Here is a 25103-nt window from a genome sequence, read left to right as displayed (position 1 = left end):
AGTCTGTGAGGAGACAGTGAGTAGGGGTTAGGGTCTGTGGGGAGACAGTAGGGGTGAGAGTCTGTGAGGAGACAGTAGGGGTGAGGGTCTGGGGAAACACTGAGTAGGGGTGAGAGTGTGAGGAGACAGTGAGTAGGGGTGAGGGTCTGTGAGGAGATAGTAGGGGTGAGAGTCTGTGAGGAGACAGTAAGTAGGGGTGAGGGTCTGTGGGGAGACCGTGAGTAGGGGTGAAGGTCTGTGAGGTGACTGGGTAGGGGTGTCGGTGTATGAAGAGATAGTAGGGGTGTGGGTCTGAGATTTCTGAGAGTAGGGGTGTATGTTGGAGACAAGGGTGGCAATCTGCTCTCTGCTCTGGTGTTCACCTCCTCAGTTTTGCAGATGAAGTCTGACGTCACATGTAGTAGCCATGAAATCTAGGAGACTGATTTTCTTTTTTAAATTATTGTAACAATTCCAGATCCTTTGACCCGATCCACTAATATCATCTCGGCGGGGGGTGGGGGGTGGGGTGGGGAATAAATAAACCAAGCAAGCAACCAACCTACAAATACTGTGGCTCAAGAGCTGTGGGGTAGTGTCTGGTAATCTGAGTTCTGGAACAAGGAGTGGCTCGTGGGAAGTCACTAGGTCCCTGGGACCTGAGCCATCACCTTAAGTCAAAGCCTGGGGGCTCAAACGGTTCAGTGGATCAGCCACCATGTAGTGGCCGCAGCGCTGGTCAGATCTGAGGCTTCCTGGCTTCTCATCTCGTGTATGTATGTTTGTTTTTAACCCCAGCCACATCTGTATTTTAAAAAAATACCTAAGTTTGTTTTCTAGGTATCCTCGAAAGGTCAATTTTTACCCTACTTTTGTGAATTGAATAGTCTTTTTTTTTTTTTTAAAGAGAATAATCCTCTTGTCTATCCAGGTTGGCCTGCAATCTGCTTAACTGGAGGGATTTTCTTTGTGGGGAATGCTCTCTCCTCCCGCCAGGGGGCGCTGCAGTGTCTTCAAATAGCAACACCGGGCGCGGGGACTGCTGGAGCTGCCCTGGTGTGCCTGGGTGTGCTAGTTTAGGTGCGGAGTGTGCCCGTGTGCACGCGTTCATGTGTGGTTTATGTTGGTGTGTGATGTCTGTGTTCAGGCGTGTGTTCACATGCGTGGATGTGTGCTCTAGTTGAGAAGCAACCCTGTTGCCATATTTTGCTCTATTTTCCTTGAGTTGGCAAACGACTTGCTGGAATGTGTTTGAGGTGAGGAAAGTGGCCTTTCTTGAGACCTTAGAGACAGGAGTTTGTACTTGTATGTACCTCAGTAATGAAAAGCAAACAGAAAATAACACTAGTGTTTGAAATGCAAACATCTCAGATAGCAGGAGTCTTTTGCTCTAAATGACAGGAGTAATTTCTCCTCTGCATTCTTAGCCCGTAGATGGACTTTGGATGTTCAAAAAATCTTTCCAAAAAAAAAAACACTGTCCTTTGACCTTCCACGAGCTTTCTGTTTTTCTATAACTTTGGAAGGAGGATTTTATTTTATTTTTTTACATTTTTTTTACTTAATTTTTGTTTAATCATAACTATGCATTTGTGGGGTATAATGTGATGATTTGATATACAATGTGTAATGCTTAAATCAAACTAATTAACATAACCACCACCTCACTTACTTATTTTTGCGGTATGACATTCATAATATACTCTTAGTTGTTTTGAAATGTCCCCTTGCATTGTGTACACTAGGTGAGAGCCCATCAAAGGAGGGTATTTGGTGGAAGGAGGATTTTTGATAAGTCTTGTTAATAACATTCATTGATCAAGACTGGGAACTTTTTTACAATTAAGTATGAAATATACCATCTAACTTGGTGTTGCACACATAAAATACAGTCGATTAATTCAGTTCATTATTTTCACTTCAGTGAGTGAATTTGTTTCAAGCGTTATAATTTTATTCATTCTGCTGTAGTTACAGTTTATAATTTGAGATTTAAGATACAACATAAATATACATCTATTAATTGGGGAAAGCATGCGTTGAATCTATAATCTTATTTCATTAACCTACCATTTAGAGTATTTTAAAGAGCTTTGGAAGTTTCCTTTACCTACTATTTAAAAACAACAACAAAAACTTTTTTGTCAAAAAGCTCAGCATAGAAGTAAAACTTACCTGTATGTTATTCTGAAGCTATTTTCTACTAGTGTGTTTTCTAATTTCCAACAGGTTGTAAGAAGGTGTATCCTGGGTGCAGTTGTTGACAGTGAAAAGAACTACGTGGATGCCCTCAAGAGGATTTTGGAGGTACCTGAGTATTGTGTCATATAATACATACTTTTTTTTTTTTGAGACAGAATCTCACTGTGTCGCCCTCGGTAGATGTCACAGTTCACAGCAACCTTAAACTCTTGGGCTTGAGTGATTCTCCTGCCTCAGTCTCCCATGTAGCTACAGGCGCCCGTCACAACACCCGGCTATTTTTTGTTGCAGTTGTCATTGTTGTTTAGTTGGCCCTGGCTGGGTTCGAACCCGCCAGCCTTGGTGTATGTGGCTGGTGCCGTAACCACTGTGCTATAGGCGCCGAGCCAGTACATACGTTTTTATTATCCTTTAAAAAACATGTAGTTTTTGTTAGACATACGTGTTTTATACACATATATGTTTATGAGCCAAAAAAACGTGCAAATCTGCAAAATTCACCAAAGAATTTAAGTATCGTGTCTGTATATTGACATCAAAAGTCATGATTTGTTATGAACCCAAGATGAAACTTATATATTCTTTTATCTACCCTTTTAAAAATGTCTGAACCATCCTTACTTATTCTGTCTTAGCACTATGAGAAACCGCTGTCTGAGATGGAGCCGAAGGTTCTGAGCGAGAGGAAGCTGAAGGTGGTGTTCCACCGCGTCAAAGAGATCCTGCAGTGTCACTCCATGTTTCAGATTGCGCTGGCCAGCCGCGTGTCCGAGTGGGACTCTGTGGAAACCATCGGTGACGTCTTTGTGGCTTCGGTAACTACACCTGAGTCCCTTTTCCTCCTCTTACACTGTTGTTTGGTCCTGGACAGGTGGAGTCTCAACACAGGACCAGTGCTTCTTTCTGTGAGCACCGTGAGCTGAAAACATGCAGTTCCCCTGGCTGCGTGTGTGCCCTGGGTAAACAAGAGGTGGGCATTTGACAAGGAGCCCAAGGAGGCGCGTGGAGGCTCAGGGCAGGGAGCTGCCGGAGCGATGTAGAACGTGCACTATTTCAAGTCTGGGAGGTGCTATTTGTATGCTCAGTAATATGTATGTTGCTGAACAAAGAGCAGCTTGTGGGCAGCACTGTAACATCGCTGTATCTCGGCTCTATACGGCTCTCGCCTCTCTTCCTAACCCTGGTCACACCTTTCGTGTGCAGGATTCTCTCTTGCCTGGCAACAGTAGAAAACACATTCTGGGAAAATATGTTTCCTCAAACTTTGCTCTTTGATCTAGAGTTTTTTGCTGTGTAGACACAGACGTTGGACTCTGCGCCGAGACACAGGAATGTGGTGTTGCGACAGCTTGCACCAGCGTTTCCTGGTGGGAGGAACAGTCGCTGCCCAGAAGCCCCCACACGAAGCTTCTGCACTGGCAGTTTTGAGTCATTTTATGTTTGCTCTGAGTGTGAATTATATACATCATATTTTGGTTAGATTCCTTTCTAAATGTAGGAGATTATGGATAAAACAGATTCGTTTCTGTAATTACTTAAGATAATAATGGTATCAAAAGGATATAAGCTTGCAAGTTTTTTTTAAAGTGTACTTAAATGAATGCTATAATAATGATACGTGAAAAGTTTTTCTTTTTTCTAAATTATTCATACGTGCTCTTGATGAAATATGTAAGTTGTAGGACATTTTGAGTAGAACGTGGACACAACATTCTTACTAAGATATTTGCATAATACCCTTCATAGAGCCTTATTAAAAAAATAAAAAAGAGAAATATTGGATATTTATCTTATTATAACATTTTTTGGGCTATTTTATGTAGTAACTACAACTCTGTCTCTAGTCTTTAAATATTTACCTTGCCAACATTTTAAAACAGAAAAAGAAATCTTTTTTTTTTAAACACATAATTTAGAGGACAGCATTCCTTCATCAGTGAGTCCCGTCAGATCTTTCTGTGGATGTTGTTGTTTGCCTGTCTGTCTAGAGGAACTGTAGCATTTTAGGACTATAACATGGAATACATTTTTTTTTCTTTGAATATTAACACCAAGGGCAGATGTTTCTGCCTCTTAAAACCTCTGTGTTTTGGGAAATAAATGTCCGTGGGACCTGGGGAATGGGCTCACTCTTCCAGTGTACCTGTAGGGAGTGGCCAGTGTTGGTCTGAGGATCCTGGACCCCGCAGTACGTGAATTGCCTGATAGTCTCCCTTAGAGTCCTGGAATTGGAGCTCACCAAGTGAGGCTTGGCAGGAATTTAAAGAAGGTTGTCTGTGATCACCACCTGTATTTCTCTGTGGTCAGGAGCCATCTTAACCCCAGACTACCATGGTAGTCTGAACAAGGATGCCCAAAACTGCACTGGGGTTTATAAAAAAGGTCCAGCTGGCCACTTAGACCATTCTTGAGGAGGCTAAAGGAAAATCACATGCAGTGGCTGGAAGGGCATTTGGGAGAGGTTTCAGATCTTTTTTTTTTTTTTTTTTTAAATTCTGCCTGGAGCTTTTTATTTTATTTATTTATAAAATATTTATTTTAGGTAGAGTCTCAAGCTGTCCCCCTGGGTAGAGTGCCTTGGCATCATAGTTGACAGCAACTCCAACTCTTGGGCTCAAGTAATCCTCTTGCCTCAATTTAAAAAAAATTTTTTTTTTTTAGTAGAGACAGGGTATTGCTTTTGCTCAGGCTGGTCTGGAACTTGTGTGCTCAAGCAATCCACCTGTCTCTGCCTCTCCAAGAGCAAATTTTTTAAATTTGCCTTCCTCTCCTTAATTTCCTGTATTTCAGTTTTCTAAATCCATGGTCCTGGATGCTTACAGTGAATATGTGAACAATTTTAGTACAGCTGTGGCAGTCCTCAAGAAAACATGTGCTACAAAGCCTGCTTTTCTTGAATTTTTAAAGGTAAGCACATTTAAAAAATTTTGCATGTTAATATCCTCTCAATGGAGAGTGCGGGGACCCAGTGCAGCAAGCCATGGGACCCCTGCTGAGTGCGAGACAGGAGGGGGCATATTCTAGCCCAGGGGACATTGCTGTGGGCAAGAATACAACCCAGGGAGCCTTAGCTGCAGTGCCCAGGAGGACAGCCCAAGGTCCAGGTCAAAATACTTCACAATCACCATCAAGATTCAGTGTACTGAATCTTGCTTCAAAATGTGTAGTGTGGGGCGGCGCCTGTTGCTCAAGGAGTAGGGCGCCGGTCCCATATGCCGGAGGTGGCGGGTTCAAACCCAGCCCTGGCCAAAAACCAAAAAAAAAAAAAAAAATGTGTAGTGTAAGCATGAAGGTCTCAGGACCAGCCACAGGTTTAATGGCACAAAGAAAACGAACTTGAGATCCCAATGTAGCTTTTTGAACATACCTTTAATTCACACGTCCTTAAGTGTGTAGATGGACAGGTAGAAAGAAAGAAGGTCAAGATCTGGTCCAAAATTACCTTTTCCTTGGTGTCCTCCAGCATTCCCGCAGTTGTAACAGAACTCTCGTCTAGATTCCGAGTTGGCCCCAGGCAGGCTTTGTTCCTCCTGAGGTCCCCCCCACTCTGCAGTGAGGGGAGCCTTTTCCTGGCTGAGCTGGACGAGCCAGGGCCTTCCCCAGTCCTAAGATACAGGTCAGGTCGGAGGCTGTGAGAGGAAGGGCTGTTGCACCGCAAAGCAGACTGAATTCAGGCTTCAAATTCAAGCAGCAGGCTCTGTCTGCTTTGCTCAAGGCCCTCATTTACATTATAAAACCTTGGGACAAAGTGTTCTTGAGCTTGGGCTGTCCTCCTGAGCACTGCAGCTAAGGCTCCCTGGGCTGTATTCTTGCCAGCAGCAATGTTCTGTGGGCTGGAATATGCCCCCTCCCCGCCTAGCACTCAGCAGGGGTCCCACACTCTCCATCCAGGGGCCCATCCAGGTTTGGTAAGGGATTAAGCAGCAGCCCCCCTCGTGCAGAGTTGCAGGCTCCCTGTCCTTTTGCTATGGCCACATTTCTTTCTCTTAGGGAAAGACAGCGGGGACGGAGTTAACAATGCATCTCCTCTGAGAGTTTGTTCAGGTCCGGTGCTGTGACCACAGCGCCCACCTCTCAGCTCGCCGGCTGCCTGGCAGCCTGGGAAGATGAACTCTGACCTTATCTCACAGCCTGGAGGTACCTCAGAGCCTGGCGCCTGGGGAGCTGAACGGCCAGGGCATGCTGGGAACGGTCCTTTGTGGCCAGTGCTGCTCTGCAGCCAGGGAGCTAAAGACACATGGGTGCTGCTCCAGGTCAGGGCTACCCAGTGGCCTCAGGTAGCGAAGGTCCAGGCCCACCCAGCATCTCCTTCCTGCAGGGAGAGGTGGCCACCCCCTGGGCTGAGTGGTCAGAACACAGACACCCCACAGAGCCCTGGAATCCTCCTGGAGCTAAGCCCAAGTGTGAGGTTTGTCCCCTTCATGAGAGTGGCAGATTCTCCCTAGCACAGGTGCACAAAGTATTTTGAGAGAGGTTTGGTAAAATTTCTTCCAGTTAAAGATGAGGTATAGATTCTTGAGTAGCCAGGAGTTCCTTCCTGATTGTCCTCAGTCATGGGAGATCCCACCTAGGGGGGCACCAAGGGCAGGAGGGTGTCCAGGGCGGGAGGGCACCAAGGGCAGGAGGGTGTCCTGGCAGGAGGGTGTCCTGGCAGGAGGGCGTCCTGGGCAGGAGGGCGCCCTGGCAGAGGGCACTGCGCCCCATAGCCTGGTGAGCTGGTGTCTTCCTCTGCAGCAGCGCCAAGAGGCCAGTCCTGACCGGGTCACTCTCTACAGCTTGATGACAAGGCCTGTGCAGAGGTTCCCACAGTTCATCCTCCTGCTCCAGGTAAGGGCTCACGGTTTCCCAGTCCGGCTGCTGTCTCTGCCATGACTCATCCACGGGGCAGTGGCCGCCTCTCAGGGCCCTCTTCTCTCTCTGGGCGGTTACAGACGGTCAGGAGGGTGAGGGCATCTATGCGGAGGTGTGTTACAGAATTTTACAAAGGTGTGGCCAGCATGTAGAGATTATTGAGAATATTTTGTAAAATTTATAATGAATGTTTTGTAAATAAAGGTTCATTTACCTACAATTCCCTGTTTTCCATATGTATAGCTTCTTTGGAGGTGACTTTTGGGAGGCCCTGTATATTCTTTAAGACAGAAAGGGTGGGAAGGGCTGTTGGAGACAGATCAATGGAAAGTGAAAGCCACAGAAAAGAGCCTCTGTCCGTCAGCAGGGGCCACACCTGCTGGACGTTTGGGTGGGTCCTGCAGTGCGCAGCTCCCTTGCCTCCATCTGGCTCTGGACAGCCCCTTGGGGGTGTTCCTTATTACGCCTTAGGGACTGAGGCTTGGGGATGCTAATGAGCTGCCTGGCAGACCTAGCCACAGAGGTGCTGGGTTGCTGCTTGTCCTCTGGTTGCAAGTCCACTGGGCTGCTCACAGCCCCAGGAGGATGGGGCAGTGAAGCCAGGAAAAGAGGCAGCTGAGGGAAACGTCGCAGGAAAGGGCCTGGGAGGACTTTCCTGCCTGCTCATTACATACAGCCCAAAGTTTTAAAAGTCTGTTGTATTTTTTTACACTCTTTCCTTTTGTATTTATTTTTTCTTACTTGCCTCTAAATACTTTAAATTCACTGAGAAGGAACATTCTTCAACTTGGAAATCAAGTTGTAACAGACGCAAGAATTTTGGTTCCAAAACACTTGTGGGCGTGTTCTTCTAAAGCAGCACCCACAGAGTTAGGTCAGTTTATATACAACCATTTCTCCCTCCCCCTGCTCACTGAAAATTTCAGGGGTGGGCAGAGAGAGGACTCAGCTTCCTTTTTCTTTTAAGACTATGTTTTCAGTGCAGTTTTAGGTCCAGCGCACATCTGAGAAGAAGGTTCAGTGCCTCCCCTTGTACCCTCCGCCTACATGTACAGCACCCCCTTCACCCACCATGCACCTGTTTGGATGATGAACCTGCAAGGACATACCCCTACCACCCAGGGCCCACAGGGCCCACAGGTTAGTTGAGGGCTCAGCCCAGGTGCTGCACCACCTGTGGGTTTGCACAAATGCGCATGATGTATTGGCCACCGACCATCCTACAGAGTAACTTTGTTGTCCTGAAATCAGACTCCATTATCCATATGAGTTGGAGGCACCATGAGAGGCCCTGCTATGTGAATTACACCACAGGTAAGGTAGTCAGCACCACAAAACTGACGCACATTTAACACCAGGAAACTGAGTTTCTGTAAAAAGTAGCTAGACCATCTATGCCTGAGTTCCTTTGTCTGACTCAACTGAGAAGAACAATCTAATTATTATCTGGAACATGGTTACAAAAGAGCAAAATATCTCTAAGCCTGTGCCATGTTCGTATTTAGCGTGCCCTTTATTGTACAATGCTATTTTTTAGATTTTTGTTTTTGCAAAGGGAGCTGCTGAAATGTTCAGCCAAGTTGTGACTCAGTTTGTTACCCTTTCCCAACTGCTTACTTTATTTTTCCCCAGAATAACTGATGTCATTGCCTCTTCCCGGTTGTCAGTTTATGAGCTATGTGATTAATCGTAGGAGTTACACTGCTCTACCTTTGTGCTCACAGGACATGCTGAAGAATACGCCCCGAGGACATCCTGACAGGCTGCCTCTTCAGATGGCTCTGACGGAGCTGGAAACACTAGCGGAGAAATTAAATGAAAGAAAAAGAGATGCTGATCAACGCTGTGAAATTAAACAAATAGCAAAAGCCATTAACGAAAGATACCTGAACAAGGTTAAGACAGATTTTTTTTTTCAACTCTCTTATGAAATTATTTTTGCTTTGTACTAATAAGCCATTGCTGTTCATCCATTTCATTGAGTGTTAATGGAGAAGTGTTGGCCACAGCCAAGTCTGGGAATTGTGTGCAAAACCATCTGTCTGCAGTTTCTTAAGAAAGAGGTTCAGAGATTCCTTAGCTCCTCAGATGGATCCAGGACCCCCAGGAAGGCTAAGAGCAACTCTTGTATCTTAATTTTTCTTTCATGACACTGCATTCATTTTAGATAGTGTTGATCAAAGCTCAAAATATTTACATATGTTTCTGCTGTATCTGCACATGCACAGACTAGCTGTGTTTGTCACGAAAAAGTGAAGCGAACACCGTAGGATGCCAGTCCACCTGCAAGGCCGGTTTTCAGCTTGATGTTTGTAAATCATTATCCTGCAGCAGTTCTTTGGCTTTGTGTAGCCCTGGTCCACAGGGAGGTGTTAATTTATCTGAGCTGTATTAAATTACTACATATAGTAGTCATTGTTGCTAAAGTCACCTTTGATTTTTGTCCCTAGAAGCCATTTTCGACCTCACAATGACATTCAGTGATGTATCGATGAGAACTTCATGGTCTCATATATTATAAACCACAGGTTTTCCCTCCTTCTCCAAATGATTTATGTAGAAATTTGTATAAGCAGAAAATTGCATCCCAGCTATATTCTTGACATAGTTTTTATTATTTACAATCTGAATACACATGGGGGGAGAGGAAGTGCAGAGGCTCAGGGAGATGTGACGGCAGGTAGCTGAATGCGGCATAAATGTGTCCACGGCCGCGTTCTTTGGGGAGTGTGTCAGGAAAATCCAGCAGGGAGGTGGCGTCTCCACCGATGCCATGTGCCAGGCAGTGAGCGTAGATGTGGAAGCAGATCACTGGGTGGAGGCCTGGTGGCTGGAGGAGGACAAATTCCACAGGTTGTATTGTTTCATTGGTTGATATGAAGCATCTTTCCGAAGAACTGATGGTATTTTTTTTGGCTCAGTGAAATAAAATAAAATATATCCTAAGAAGCTAAGATGCTTACTCAATTATGTTTGCTTTGGGAAAAGTGAAATTACAAAATAATTATTTCCTCATTCAACTGTGCACAGTGGAGCTAGTGTTATGGGTGTGAACGGTGGACTGTGCGGTGAAAGTCTGCAAGGAACGAACCTCATATTCAGGGAAGTTTGGAGAATCATAGGTGAAGAGGAAGGAATCCATTCCTTATAGCTACAGAGCTGTGCTCATTGGGAGAGTGAGGCTCCTCCCAGGTGTAGGGTAGCTGCAAACATCGATGTCTGTGAAACATTTCTAAAGTCACTTTCAGAACTCCCTGTAGTCCATGCAGTGTGAGGGGGAGTATATGGATAAAGAAAAACATCTATAGAACTGTAATGCTGTAAACTCTTGTATTTTGCAAGACTTTTTCCTCATCCTTTTTCTTTTTTTGGTAACTGTATTGAGTATTCTTTCGAATATATTCAGCTTCTCAGCAGTGGAAACCGATACCTCATTCGATCTGATGATATGATAGAAACGGTTTACAACGACAGGGGAGAAATCACTAAAACCAAAGAACGCCGAGTCTTCATGTTGAACGATGTACTGATGTGTGCCACGGTCAGCTCGCGGTAAGGAGATGCTGCGCGGTCTTCCTTAGTCTCAGACTCTCATGCTGTCTGTGTCTAAGAACACCTGTGTGACTTTGTTCATTCTCTGTGCCGAGACTTAGTGGTGAGATGGAAGGAAACCTTATAACACAAGTGTATTTACAAATGGACTCAGGGTGTGTCTCCGGGTCACTGCTGGTAGAAATTAGATCCACATAGGTTTATTTACTTTTTTAAAAAGACTGATATTAGATCCAGAAACTAAATCGAATTGTTTAATAACTATCTTAAATCATTCTACAGTTTTTTTTAAATTGCCATTTTTAAATTCCTTTTAGCTTCTTATCTTTCTATATTTTTATTAGCATTTTTCTTATAAAATTAAATTAGATATATTCATATTTGATGTAAACCAAGATAATGAGTAGTATTTTAGCAGGTTTTTTTGCTTGCTTTGCTTTGTTTAGTTTTTTTTGAGAGAGGGAGAGTGTTCTGTCACCTGCACTAGACTGCTGGGGCCTCAGCCTAGCTCAAGGCAACCTCAAACTTCTGGGCTCAAGTGATTCTCCTGCCTCAGCCTCCTGAGTAGCTGTGAGTACACTCAGCTAATTTTTCTATTGTTGTTAGTAGAGACGGGGTCTTGCTTTTGCTCAGGCTTTTCTTGAACTCTTGAGCTCAAGCTATCCTCCTGCCTTGGCCTCCCAGAGTGCTGGGATTACAGGTATGGGCCACCGTGCCTAGGCCAATTCTTTTATTTAAAATAGTTTGACATCAGAATTGTTCTGATAGAATAGAACACATAGAATCCTGTAGTAAGTCAAGGATATTTGAGAAGTTAAAGGGTCTTCAAGTATAGATAGATTATAGGGAATTGATGTAAAGTTAAATATCAGGCTTTCGGTGCTATAGAAAATAATACACGCTGAAGGCTGAAGTGGTACCAGCTCATAATGTCTTGCAAGAGCCAGTTGTTAAATTTTCCATTTGGGAGCCAGTGGCCAAATTGTCGGCAGATTGAAGTCCAGAAGGGCGTGTCTGTGCCATGGAACTCGGCAGAATGACAGACTATTTAATTTATTTTTTTAACTTAATTTGTATTAAATCATAACTGTATACATTTATGGAGTACAATAGGATTATTTGATATACAATGTGGAATGCTTAAATCAAACTAATTAACACAACCATCACCTCACTTACTTATTTTTATGGTAAGACATTTATGATATACTCTTAGTTGTTTTGAAATGTGCCCTTGCGTTGTATACAGGTGACATTCAGCCAAATACCCTCTCCTCCCCTCTTTCTTTCTGGACTATCTTTGCGTTTTATCATTTGCATGAATGTGTAAGTATTTATATATGGGTTTCATAATAGTATTGAGTACATTGGATACTTTTTTCCCATTCTTGAGATACTTTTTAAATTCACCTAAGAAGAGTATGTTCCAGCTCCATCCACTTAAACATAAAAGATGTGAAGTCTCCCTCTTTTTATGGCTGCGTAGTATTCCATAATACACGTATATCACAATTTATTTATCCATTCATGGGTTGATGGACATTTGGGCTGCTTTCACAACTTGGCTATTATGAATTAGGCTGCAGTAAACATTCTGGCACAAATGTCTTTGTTGTACAGTGATTTTTGTTCCTCTGGGTAGACACCTCGTAATGACATTGAAGGATCAAACAGTAGGTCAACTTTTCGTTCCTTGAGGATTCTCCATACTTATTTCCAAAAAGTCTGTGTTAGTTTGCAGTCCCACCAGCAGTGTTCCTTTCTCTCCACATCCATGCCAACATCTGCAGTTATGAGATTTTTGTGATGTGGGCTAATCTCACTGGAGTTAGGTGATATCTCAAAGTGATTTTTATTTGCATTTCTCTGATGATTAAAGATGAGCATTTTTTCACGTGTCTGTAGGCCAGGCACCTGTCATCTTCAGAAAAGTTTCTGTTCAAGTCTCTTGCCCACAAAGAAATGGGTTGTTTGATTAGTTTGCATTCTCTGTGGATTCTAGTTATCAGACATTTGTTAGAAACATAACCTGCAAAAATCTTCTCCCATTCTGAAGGCTATCTGTTTGCTTTTGCTGTAGTGCCCTTAGCTGTGCAGAAGCTTTTCAGCTTGATCAGATCACAGTAATATATTTTTGGTGTTGCTTCAATTGCCTGGGGTGGGGGTGGGGTCTTCCTAATAAAATATTTTCCCAGGCTAATATCATCAAGAGTTTTCCCTACACTCTCTTCTAGTATTTTTATAATTTAATGTCTTAAGTTTAAATCTTTTATCCAGTGAGAATCAATTTTTTGTTAATAGTGAAAGGTGAAGGTCCAGTTTCAATCTTCTATAGGTCACTAGCCAGTTCTCTCAGCGCCATTTGTTAAATAGGGACTTTTTTCCCTAGTATATGTTTTTGTTAGGCTTATTAAAGATAAGATGATGATACATGGCTGGGTTCATCTCTAGATTCTCTATTCTATTCCATAGATCTACATCTCTATTTTTGTGCCAGTACCATGCTGTTTTGATCACTACAGATTTATAGTATAGTCTGAATTCTGGTAATGTGATGCCTCCTGATTTGTTTTTGTTTTGTTTTGTTTGTGTGTTTTGTTTAGCAGGCCCAGGCTAGGTTTGAACCCACCAGCCCCGGTGCACATGGCTGGAACTCTAACCAGTGAGCAGGGGTGCCCCATCCTTATTTGTTTTTAATTCTAAGTAATGTATTGGCTATTTGGTTTTTTTCTGATTCCATATAAAACAAAGTACTATTTTTAAAAGTTCTTTAAAGTATGACATTGGTGCTTTGATAGGGATTGCATTATATCTGTAGATTGCTTTGGGTAGTACAGACATTTCCCAGCCATGAGCATGGTATATTTTTCCATTTGTTAACATCTTGAACTATGTTTTTCTCAGGGTTTCATAGTTCTCATTATAGAGATCTTTCACTTCCTTTGTTAGATAAATTCCCAAAGTCTTCTTTGGCACTACTGTAAAAAGAATAGAGTCCTTGACTATATCTTCAGCTTGACTATTGTTGGCATATATAAAAGCTACTGATTTGTAAGTATTGATTTTGTATCCTGAGACAGTGCTGTATACCTTGATCACTTCTAAGAGCTTTATAGTTGAGTCCCTGGGGTTTTCCAGGTATAAAATCATGCCATCTGCAAAGAGTGAGAGTTTGACCTCCTCTGACCCCATTTAAATACCCTTGATCCCCTTCTCTTGCCTGATTGCCACAGCTGGGACTTCGATTTCTATGTTGAACAGCAGTGGTAACAATAGGCATCCTTGCCTAGTTCCTGATCTGAGTGGAAATGTTTTAGGGTTACTCCATTTAATATGATATTGGCTGTGGGTTTGCTGAAGATAGCCTCTATCAGATTAAGAAATGTCCCATCTTAGCCTATTTTCTTAAGTATTCTAATCATGAAAGGATTCTGGGTATTCTCAAAAGCTTTTTCTGCATCAATTGATAGAATCATAAGGTCTTTGTTTTTTATTTTATTTATGTGATGTATTATATGTATAGATTGACATGTGTTGAACCAACCTTGTAACCCTGGGATAAAACCACCTTGATTGTGGTGTATAATTTTTTTGATGTATCATTGAATTCAGTTTGCTAGGATCTTATTGAATATTTTTGCATCAATATTCATTAATATTGGTCTATAATATTATTTCTTTGTTGGGTCCTTTCCTAGTTTGGGGATTAAGGTGATATTTGCTTCATAGAGTATTAGGGAGGATTTCTTGTTTTTCTATGTTTTGGAAAAGGGTATGTAACATAGGTACTAGTTCCTCTTTGAAGGTTTGGTAGAATTCTGATGTGAAGCCATCTGGTCCTGGACTTTTCTTTTTTGGGGAGATTTTGTATAGGTAATACTATTTCAGTGCTTGATATAGGTCTATTCAAAATTTCTAATTCTTTCTGGTTGAGTCTAGGGAGGTGGTGTGCTTCCAGGTATTGGTTCATTTCCTCCAGATTATCATATTTTTGTAATAGAGATTTTTGTAGTAATCATTGAGGATTTTTTTTTTTAAGTTCTATAGTATTCATTGTTGTTTCTCCTTTATTGTTTCTGATTGATGTTATTAGAGATTTTACTTTTATGTTTCTGGTTAGGCCAGCCAAAGACTTATCAATTTTATTAATCTTTTCAAAGAACCAACTTTTTGTTTCCTTGATCTTCTGAATGATTCTTTTGTTTTCAATTTCATTTAGTTCAGCTCTAATTTTGGTTATTTCTTTTCTTCTTCTGGATTTGGGTTTGGATTGTTCTTCTTTTCCAGTTGTTTGAGATGAGCCATTAGCTTGTTGACTTCCTCTTTCTGTTTTCGTGATGAAGGCTTCTAATGCTAAAAATTTCCCTCTTAGGACTGACTTTGCAGTATCCCACATTATCATTTTGTTCCAAAATGATATTTTGTCATTATCATTTTGTTCCAAAAATTTGATGATTTCCTTCTTAATCTCGTTTTTGACCCAGCTGTCATTTGGTCTAAAGTTATTTAGTTTCTGTGACTTTAAGTATGAAGATTTCTGATGGTGTTGGGTTCAACTTTCATTCTGTGGAATGGAATTCTTCTCAGAATTCCTTGTATTCTGAGAAGACACAAGGAATAATTTCTATTCTTTTAAATTTGTTGAGATTAGACTTGTGTCTAAAATATGATTGATTTTAGAGGACGATCTGTGGGCTGATGAGAAGAATGTATATTCAGTTTTATTAGGACGAAATGTTCTGTAGATGTCTGTTAAGTCCATTTGTTGTGGGGTCAAGTTTAAGTCTATTATTTTTTGTTTAGTTTCTTCTTAGAGGATCTATCCAGAACTGGCAAAAGGATGTTAAAATGGCCAACTATTACAGTGCAGGAAGATATCACATTGTTCATATCCATTAGGGTTTTCTTTATAGATTGAGGAGCATTTAGGTAGGGTGCATAAATGTTAATTATTAAAATTTCTTCATGCTGGGTGTTTCCCTTGACAAATATCATCCTTGTCCATCCTTGTCTTTCCTTTTCTTTGTTGGTTTAAATCCTAATGTATCTGCAAATAAAATTGCAACCCCTGCTTTTTTATGATTTCTATTTATTTGCCTGTATTATAGATATTCATCCCTTCACCTGAGGTTTTTTTTTATTTTTTTTGAGACAGAGTCTTACTATGTTGCCCTTGGTAGAGTGCTATGGCATCACAGCTCACAGCAACCTCAAACTCTTGGGCTGAAGTGATTCTCTTGCCTCAGCCTCCCAAGTAGCTGGGATTACAGGTGCCCACCACAATGCCCAACTATTTTTTTCTTGTAGTTGTCAATGTTATTTAGCAGGCCCAGGATGGGTTTGAAACTGGCAGCCCCAGTGTATGGTGGCTGGTGCTGAAACCATTAAGCTATGGGCTCCAAGACATCCTGTGTCTTTTTTTTATCTTTTGTTGAAGTACCACAAGTCTCTTGTGGGCAACATATACCTGGCCTGAGTTTTTGTATCCAGTTCCTCTTTACGGGACAATCTATTTTATTATATTTTTTAATTCTTTATTAAATCATAACTGTACATTAATGCATTTATGGGGTACAATGTGCTGATTTGATATACAGTGTGGAACGCTGACATCTAACTGATTAATGTAACCATCTCCTTGCTTACTTATTTGTTGTGGTAAAAACATTCATACTTCAGCCATTCACAGTAATTGAGAGAATTGATAGGTATGGTAGTGTTTTGGTGTCATGTTTTTCAAAGGTCCAGTGGATATTTTTAATTCTTTCACCATTGTGGAAGTTAGGTTTTGTTTGATAAATTCTGGGTGAGTTGACTTGGTGGTAGACCACTGTGCTGGTCATTATGGAAAATGGGTTCAAGTATTTCCTGGAGAGCAAGTTTAGTTACGATAAATTTCCTCAACATGTGTATGTTGGTAAAGTATTTGATTTCTCCATCACAAAGGAAACTCAGTTTAGCTGGATACAGGATCCTCCTGGTTGCTGGTGGCAGTGACAGACTATTTTTAATAAAAAACTGTGCCCAGCATCCCCCTTCACTTGCTGTGACACATGCACCAGCTGCCCTCCTCACCATCGTGTCAGAGTCCCAGGTGGGCAGGCCATGCAGATCAGCTCAGAGGAGCCCACACTTGCAGTCAGACTGCAGAGTGAAGCCCTGCCCTGCCTCTTGTAGTGTGGAGAAGTTGCCCACCCTGTCTACACCTCTGACTCCCCTGTGCAAATAGCAATGCAGCAATGATGTGCTCTCATGGCGCTGTGGTAGTGAAGGAAGAGTCGTCATTAAACAGCTTCCCAGGACTTGGTGCTTAGACTGCGCAGCAGCTGCTGGGTTTTATTCCTATTTCTCATCCACCTCACTTACTTTGTGGCAGCAAAAAAATAAGCCTGGAAAATGTTCCCATTCTGATGATCCACCCTTTTTTAAAACCAAGAGTCCTGTTGGTCAGCGTCATAGCCAGGGCTGGGCCTTCATGGCCCTGGATGTGGCCACACCTGCTCTCCTTACATCTGGCTATGGAGATGCATGAGGTCTGCTGTGAAGGGCCCAGACAAGGCAGCGCTGGGGAGGATTTCAGGGACTGAGTGTCAGGAGTATGATGGTTCTCCTATTTTCCTAGTAAGATATCAGCAGGTGCTTCTGCTTGTAGAGACTAGTAAGTTACTTAACAGAATGGTTTCCAAGCTTGTTACCTTGAAGCCCCCTTTCCATGGAACTCCTGTTAGTTCTTGGCTGGCCTTGAGAACAGCTGGATCCATGCAGTTCCCTCTTCTGGGACATTAACACCCATTCTGAGCACCTGGGAAACGCTGGGGAGAGAAATGGATGAGGGAGGATGAGTGAAGTTCTGTGCTCCTGTAACTGATTATTGTTGAATCTTTTCAGCGTTTGTGGTGGGAGGGCTTGCCGCTGCTGCAGACCCACAGGGTCACTGTGGAAGAGTGGCTGTGAAGATGTGGCTCTTTTGTAGTTCTACTTAGGCTTAAAACTATCCAGCTGACAGAAACAATGTACTTCAGAGATGAGTAGACGTTGATATTTTAAAAGAAACACAGCTGGGCTTGCTGCCGGAGGTGAGGTCCTGCCCTCCCCGAGGATGCCGTGGTTTGACGTTTTGGTACAAAGTGTGGGAGTGAGTGACAGCTCGTTCACCCTGATACGTCAGCAGCGCTGCCTGGAGGTGGTGGAATGAGGATCCCTTTTTTAGGCTAAAATGTTAAAATAGCCTCCAGGAACCCTTTTATAGACTCTGTGACATCCTGATTCCAGAACTTCTCTATAGGAATGGAGGTTTTAGATTCAAAGAGGATAAATGGAAACTCTGGCAAGAATTTGTGGGCATTTCTGTTGTGTTAATTGGAGGTACACCCTAGTCCAGAGAACATGGGCCAGTTTCCTCTAACTGTGTCTGAAGATCCTTGTCCCCTTTCCTTTCTACATGGGACACGTGTTGTAATAGATGGTGGGTTCTCTGGGGCAGCGGGAGGTGGGGGATGAATTGGCCCCCGTGAGTCAAGTGTTTTGGTTAAAGCATAGCATCTGGCATTTGGGCTATTCTTATCTACATTTTTATTTTTAAAAGTTTATTTTGAAGAAAAGTAAAATATGATTATCACCAAGAGTGATACTGGCTGCTTCTCCAAGGGGGGTCGGGTTTTCTTGGGTTTGCTGGGGAATCCTGGGCCACACCGAGATTGCACTGGCCATTTCTGCTGGACTGTATGTATGTGTGTTATGTTCCTATTTTATGATAAAAATAAGGAAATAATTTATATAGGTATTGGGCATTCATTTACTTTCTATATACTCAACAAATATTTTAATTATGAAATATAATGGTAGTATTGAATTCTGTTAAAATGATATCATGTGACCATATAAGAGTAAAGAATTTTAGAATTAACTCTTGTGAAACACAGTATCTCCATCCACACAGGAGACTTGCCCTGTTAATAGAATTATTCAGAAGGGCTGAGCACCTTTGTCCAGATAGTCATTAGTAGGTACCCGGCTTCCTCCCTTGAAGCTTTTATGGAAACCTCAGAGCTCCCTGGGAAATAGGTCATTTTGCAGTTCTCCCCTGAGTTTTCTGGATTAGAGTGAAAAGTTCTACTCTCTCATCTAATTATTATGGCACCAAATGGTAACAGTTCATTAAGAAAATCAGAAGCATGGTAATTCAACAGTTAGAATATTTCCTACTTGGATATACTGTACCATAACTTAGCCGTACCATTACTCTAAAATAATCTTCTGGTTGTTCCAGCACCTTGCATGAGAGCAACACTATCACCAGCCAGAGGTACTTGCTAAAGTGGAGTGTTCCCCTTGGACACGTGGAAGTGATAGAATACGGCAATAATCAGGGAACTGGGGAGCCCGGAAGGTACCCCATCATGCATGCACCTGAGAGCCTGGCGGTGGTTGCTAACGTGAAGCCACGTAAGTGACAATTTCATTAATATTTTTTGCAAGCTGTGGGGCTAGTTTAAGCTCTGACACAATGAGGCTCTAATTTCTAAGCCCGTCTTTGGGGATAACAGCGTGTTTAGAATCTTTATTTTTTGTTGCCTAACACAGCCACTTCAGTTGCTAATCTTTGGGGGTTTTATTATTTTATATTTTTTTGAGACAGAGTCTCACTTTGTCACCCTTGGTAGAGTGCTGTGGCATCACAGCTCACAGCAACCTCAAACTCTTGGGCTCAAATGATCTTCTTTCCTCAGCCTCCAAAGTAGCTGGAACTATAGTCGCCCACCACTACACCTGGCTGATTTTAGAGACAGAGGTCTCACTCTTGCTCAGGCTGATCTCGAACTCCTGAGCTCAAGCAATCCAACCACCTTGGCCTCCCAGAGTGCTAGGATTACAGGCGTGAGCCACCATGCTAATCTTTGGCCTTACTCCAGCAGCTGCTGGGCCACCTTCAGGTTTCTGCTGAGCTCTCTGCCCATCAGACGCCTTCATTCTCCCTGGGTCTGGTGCTCTCTGCTCTGAGCTTCCCATGAAGCACATGAGGGTCTGCAGGCCTCGGCTGCAGCTTGACTCTGCTGCTCACTGGCTCGTACTGATGGGAGTCACTTTAATTCCTCTTTACTTGAGTTTCCCCATGAAGGTAGCACTTGTCCATAAATTTCCTGAGGTGAAAGGAGAGAAAGATGTCAAAATACTTTGGAAATGTTTTTAGCATTGCGTAATACTTATAATATTCTGACAAAACATTGTTCAGAATGTAGATTTTAATCTTAATGTAAAATCATTTCCTTCTCTTCCTTCTTTTTCTTTTTCTAAAAAGTCCAAATAAAGACTGGCTGAGTTTTATTTACTTTTTCACTTTTGGGTCTCTGCCCCTAATTGGGGACCAATTAAAATAGAGTGAACAGGAATTTCCAGCAAACTTTGTTATGTGTGAAATGAGCATGAATCCTTCAGATGATTGTGTTTCTGATATGCTGAGAAGCGAGAAGGCAGTTTTTAACAGCTTCCAACCTTGCTAGCTGCATGTGATCTCACGTGGATTTGTGGGGACACACTGTCAAGTGTGCTATGGGATCTCTTTGACTTTCTTATTCCTCTAATGTTGAGTCATTCACGTTAGTGATCTGCCTTCTACTGTATTATTATGCTTCTTAATCTCTCAAATTGCTGACTACTAAATCCAGTTTCCTAGTAGTATGTGCCTTCATCGAACGCTTTCAACTAACAACCAAAATACCAAACTGTATTCCAGATTTCAAAATGAGATATGTACAGAGGGGTGATTTGAGAGGAGAGGGAGAAAAAGAGGGAAAGAGAAATGGCTTTTCCACCTGACATGATTCATTAAAATTTTATTCAGGGGCAAATTGAATATCTTGTTAAAAGTCCTTTGAAATCCTTTTAATGTATTTGAACATATTGATTGCAAATCGAGCTTATGTCTTGGTTTTGTAAACAAAAATTCCTTTGTGTGTTTTATAATTCTAGCGATCTATTTCATTGTTGCAGCTGACATTGTTGTTTGGCTGGCCCAGGCCGGGCTCCAACCTGCCATCCTCGGCGCATGTGGCTGGCGCCATAACCACTGTGCTACGGGTACCAAGCCAATTCTAGCAGTCTTAATATGTATTGGTAATTAAGGTTGCCTTCCTGTGTTCAAATAGCTAATTACAACTTTCATCCATAAAATAGATACTATGTATGTATATTAGACGCAACGTTGTGTTTTCTTACTGCTCTCCTTGTTTATGATTTATACTGAGCTAACTTTGAATAAGATCAGAATCAGCGATGTGAAGAAGCATAAAGCAATTCAACCAATTTTTAAAATACATGAAAGGCAGAAGTGAGTTTGTTGCTCCGTCTGAGCTGGATGCTGCCATAACCCTTCTCCCAGACAAGGCAGAGCAGAAGCAGTGGGTGTGGACTGTTCTCAGCTATTACAGAGAAATGGGTTCCACCGCAGAGTAAATCTTCTTCACCCTGAATTCAGAGCTCTATTGTCGTATCCTAAGTTGGGGGACTTTGAAAAAAACTTTAAAACATACGTGATTGTGTTTTGTAGACGGCACAGGTTTTGTTTATCGTGTCTCTATGGAAACACACCAGCTACAGCCTCAGTGAAGGCACTTTTTCTTGGGCATCTTCTTGTGCACTCGCTGAAACGGAGACTTTAAAGGATAAATTGTTCCGCCGTTTATCTGTGCTGCTGTTTTCTGGGCTGCACTCAGGCCTCAGCACAGTGTGTCCAGCCCTCCTCTGTTACTAACATTGAACCAGAACGCCTTTTTGTGTGACCTCTTGTGAGAAATACTTTGAGAAGCTGAGATAACTTAATGAGTATGTAAGGGGCTTTATCTGAAATTACTTAGTTAATTCTTCTCCTCCTAATGCAGCCAGTCTTGCTGGTTTCCTGTTGGCATGCAATGGCACTCAATGAATTTTGGATGAGTGAGTGAAAAGAGAAATACAGTCACCAATCCATGCTAAATTTCTAATAAAACTACCTTTCCAGCTGTCTATATTTTGTAGGCCTGTCCTCAGCTAAGTAGTGTGCCCTGCAGTCCCCCAGTGAAGCTCATGGTGGTTGGAGACAGACTGACCAGCACCCGTGCAGCTGCGCTGTGACAGACTTCTTAATAGAAACAGGGCACCGTACTTTGGCACCTCAAAATATCACAATTTATCATTAACAGATTGTGACGATAAAAGAGTTTCACTGGGGTGGTGCCTGTGGCTCAAAGGAGTAGGGCGTTGGCCCCATATACTGGAGGTGGCAGGTTTAAACCTGGCCCTGGTCAGAAACTCCAAAAAAAAAAAAAGAGTTTCATTGGGCTTTGTCTTAATGCAGCTTCCCAGATGGGAGGACGCCCCTGCCCCACGGAGAGCTCTGTCCATTCCGATGTCTGGTGTCCAAGTCGCCCAGAACTACTGTGTAAGCCATCAAAGGTGGTTACAAAGATTGCTTGTGACACAGATGAGTCACACGTGTGCTGGGATGACTGAAGGAGCCTCAGGGTCTCTTTGGCAGTCGCCCCACCATGGGCAGCCCCAGAAGGTGAAAGTTCATCTTGCTGAGATCCAGACTACCTGGGCAGACGTTTGGGGGCTGATTTGGTTCTACAATCTGCTGTGCAGCCTCCTGGTGCCTGAGGTTTCCAACACTGTATAGCACACTCACAAACTGTTCAGATGATAGATCTCATGTTGAGTGTTCTTACCACTATTTAAAAATGAAAAGATAAGAAAGCACTACAAATTCACAAAACAAAAAAGGAAAAAAAACTGTGGCCTTCTATCCCACTGACTCAGGGCTCACCGTCCTAGTTTTGCTCTGAGCACCTGGCAGGTGGGGGGAATCCTTTCTCTTACTCTGCTAATTGAGCAAAAAGCTGCTTTTAGAGTGTGCTTGGCAGAAGGCAAGCTGTGCAGAGCAGGACCTCTCTTGTCAGGAGCAGACCCCGCCTGTGTGCTGCCTCTTCCTGAGGATGGGCCCCAGCACCCATAATTCCTTTGTTGAGTCACCTGGTTGGCTCTTCCCTGGGTATAGTCTAAAGACTCCACAGACTTGAGCTATGTTTCCAGCTGCAAGGGAAATGTGATTTGTGGTCAGCTGAAGGGAAAAGGGTACCAGCCATGGCTGTGTGTGCCCTTTGTTGGGGAGGGCAAGGGGCTGAGCAGGAACCCAGATGAGATTCCCTTTGCAATTGGAAACCTGCATGGTGTGAGGAGGAGCAGGCCCCAAATAGCCCGATACAGGAGCTGTGGAAAGAGCTTCATACGGGGTGGAGAGGGCTCAGCTAGGCCCCATGTCTTGGGAGGCCCTGCCCCTTCCCCCTGCAGCTCCCTTGGCTCTGCCTGGGTGGAGAGGGCTCAGCTAGGCCCCATGTCTTGGGAGGCCCCACCCCTTCCCCCTGCAGCTCCCTCAGCTCTGCGTGGGGGCCGTGCAGGGGTGAGACTTCCAGGAACCTCCAAGGCACTAGGAATCCCAGGGCCTCCCCCAGGTTTCTGTGGGTACTGGGTTATGGACTTGGCTGCACAGTCTCCTCCTTGTTTGCCACACAAGATTCCATTTAGCTGACAAACCCTGAATTTTCAAACGCTTGGCAGGGATTTCCATGGAAACAGGGGCAGTGTCCGTGAGAAAGACTTGGGAAGCCCTTCTGCAGAAACGTAGCCCTTTTGTGTCTGAACAGCAGCAAGGAACTTGACTTGCAGGCCTTAAACACACAGAAATTTGCAACTAGGTGCCTGGAAATCAGCTCTAACAAAAACTTGATTTGCACTTTTTAAAGTTGTTGATATTTTTGGCCAGAAAAATAAAAGCAATTATTTCCTAAATGGAAAGTGTCATTCGATAAACACTCACTGCTGTGTGCTCTGCTCTTGCTTTCTAAAGTGCAAGTAGATACTCTCTCCTGAGCAACCAGGGTGTCTTGTGTCGCCGTGTGTCATAAGACTGTGTTCCCCTGTGTACCCTTCTATATCTGATGCTCGAGCGCACATGTAAAACTTCAGTTTATTTTCATGTTGGGTAAAGGCAGAGAAATTCTTCTTCATCTCAGTAAAGAAGAATCTTATATCCACCCAGGAAAACCGGGTTTTTCCCCCTTCCCTTGATAAGTTCACATCAGTAGTCGTACATATATATATACTTTTAAAGCGTATTTTTTAATGGACAAATAAAATTGTTATACCTTTCTGGTACACAACATTGAGGAATGGCTAAACCAAGCTCAGAGACCTGCGGTCCCCTCCTGTCACCCACGTGGAGCCAGCTATTCTCGTCTGGGCACTGGGACCCCAGAACGTGTGTCACTCCGCGTCAGAGTCATCACAGACAAGCCCTTTTCATTCCCTTTTAGAAAAACCTTTAGAAACAATCAGGGGGGATTCGTGTTGATGTTTGGTGACCCCAGTTCTTGGAAATTTGGTTCAGATTTATATGTCATTTATTTCTAGGTGTCTCTTGCTAATAGCTATTATATCAATGATGTTTAAAAAAATACTAGAAGTGACAAGACGTCAGTCAAAGTGACAAAGAAAGGGGAGGAAAGATCAGGGAACTCCCCCAGATTGGAGGAGATTTAAGAGACAGGACCAGTGAATGCGATACGGGACCTTGGGTTGGATCCAGAACTAGAAAAGTGACATTGGTGGGGAAACAGGTGAAATTTGCATAAGGTCTGCAGATTAGTTAATCATGCCATTCCACTGTAATTTCCTGGTTTTGACAGTCGTCCTGTGTTTATGTAAAAGGTTAAACCTCCCGGGAGCTGGGTGAAGAGCATTCAGGGGGCGGCTCTTTGTGCTGTTTTTACAACTTTACAGTAAGTGTAAAATTATTGCAAAATAAAAGTTAGGAAAGGAAAAATTACTAAATGCTTAAGAATATCCAATTTTTTAAAGTTCTAGATCTCCCCAACTAAAACAACAACAACAAAAAAAAAAAACAATTAATTAGTATCCACTGTAGTGTTTTCTCCCTCAAGGAGTGGAGTAGCCAGGGCTTCACATTTGTATTCCTTTGTTTGTTTGTTTACTTCTTAGACAAAGTTTACATGGGGCCAGGACAACTGTATCAAGATTTACAGAACTTGTTGCATGACTTAAATGTCATTGGTCAAATCGCTCAACTGATAGGAAACCTTAAAGGAAACTATCAGGTAATAATGGAAGCAGTGTGATTTAAGATTCTGTTTTTTCTCCTAAATCATTTTAAGTATGCGATTACATCTCCAAGTGCTGCCACAAGGGAGAATTCATTTTGATTGTAAGAATTAATCTGATTGATTTGGGCAGCGCCTATGGCTCAGGGGGTAGGGCACTGGCTCCATATACCGAGGGTGGCGGGTTTGAACCTGGCCCCAGCCAAACTGCAACAAAAAAATAGCCAGGCATTGTGGCCAGCGCCTGTAGTCCCAGCTACTTGGGAGGCTGAGGCAAGAGAATCACCTAAGCCCAGAAGTTGGAGGTTGCTGGGAACTGTGATGCCACGGCACTCTACCGAGGGTGATAAAGTGAGACTCTGTCTCTAA

At 42.9% G+C, this 25103-nt stretch overlaps 1 protein-coding gene across 7 annotated transcripts in view; it reads left to right on the top strand.

The window, feature by feature from the left end:
• Positions 1-25103, top strand: part of ARHGEF10 (Rho guanine nucleotide exchange factor 10) — a 101896-nt gene that overhangs the window by 42170 nt on the left and 34623 nt on the right. For 6 of the 7 annotated variants that reach the window (XM_053597714.1, XM_053597715.1, XM_053597708.1 and 3 more), the window contains 8 exons: positions 2209-2286; positions 2817-2996; positions 4972-5088; positions 6916-7008; positions 8757-8927; positions 10439-10584; positions 18854-19029; positions 24616-24731. In XM_053597714.1, coding sequence (XP_053453689.1) covers positions 2209-2286; positions 2817-2996; positions 4972-5088; positions 6916-7008; positions 8757-8927; positions 10439-10584; positions 18854-19029; positions 24616-24731 — 1077 coding nt within the window. The remainder of the gene's footprint in view (positions 1-2208; positions 2287-2816; positions 2997-4971; positions 5089-6915; positions 7009-8756; positions 8928-10438; positions 10585-18853; positions 19030-24615; positions 24732-25103) is intronic. The other variant, XM_053597713.1, reaches the window with a different exon arrangement.

This window comes from Nycticebus coucang, chromosome 7 (assembly GCF_027406575.1).
Source record: "Nycticebus coucang isolate mNycCou1 chromosome 7, mNycCou1.pri, whole genome shotgun sequence".
In the NCBI taxonomy this organism is placed as follows: domain Eukaryota; kingdom Metazoa; phylum Chordata; class Mammalia; order Primates; family Lorisidae; genus Nycticebus; species Nycticebus coucang.
Note: the sequence above shows the minus strand (reverse complement) of the source record. Positions and strands in the feature narration are given on the sequence as shown.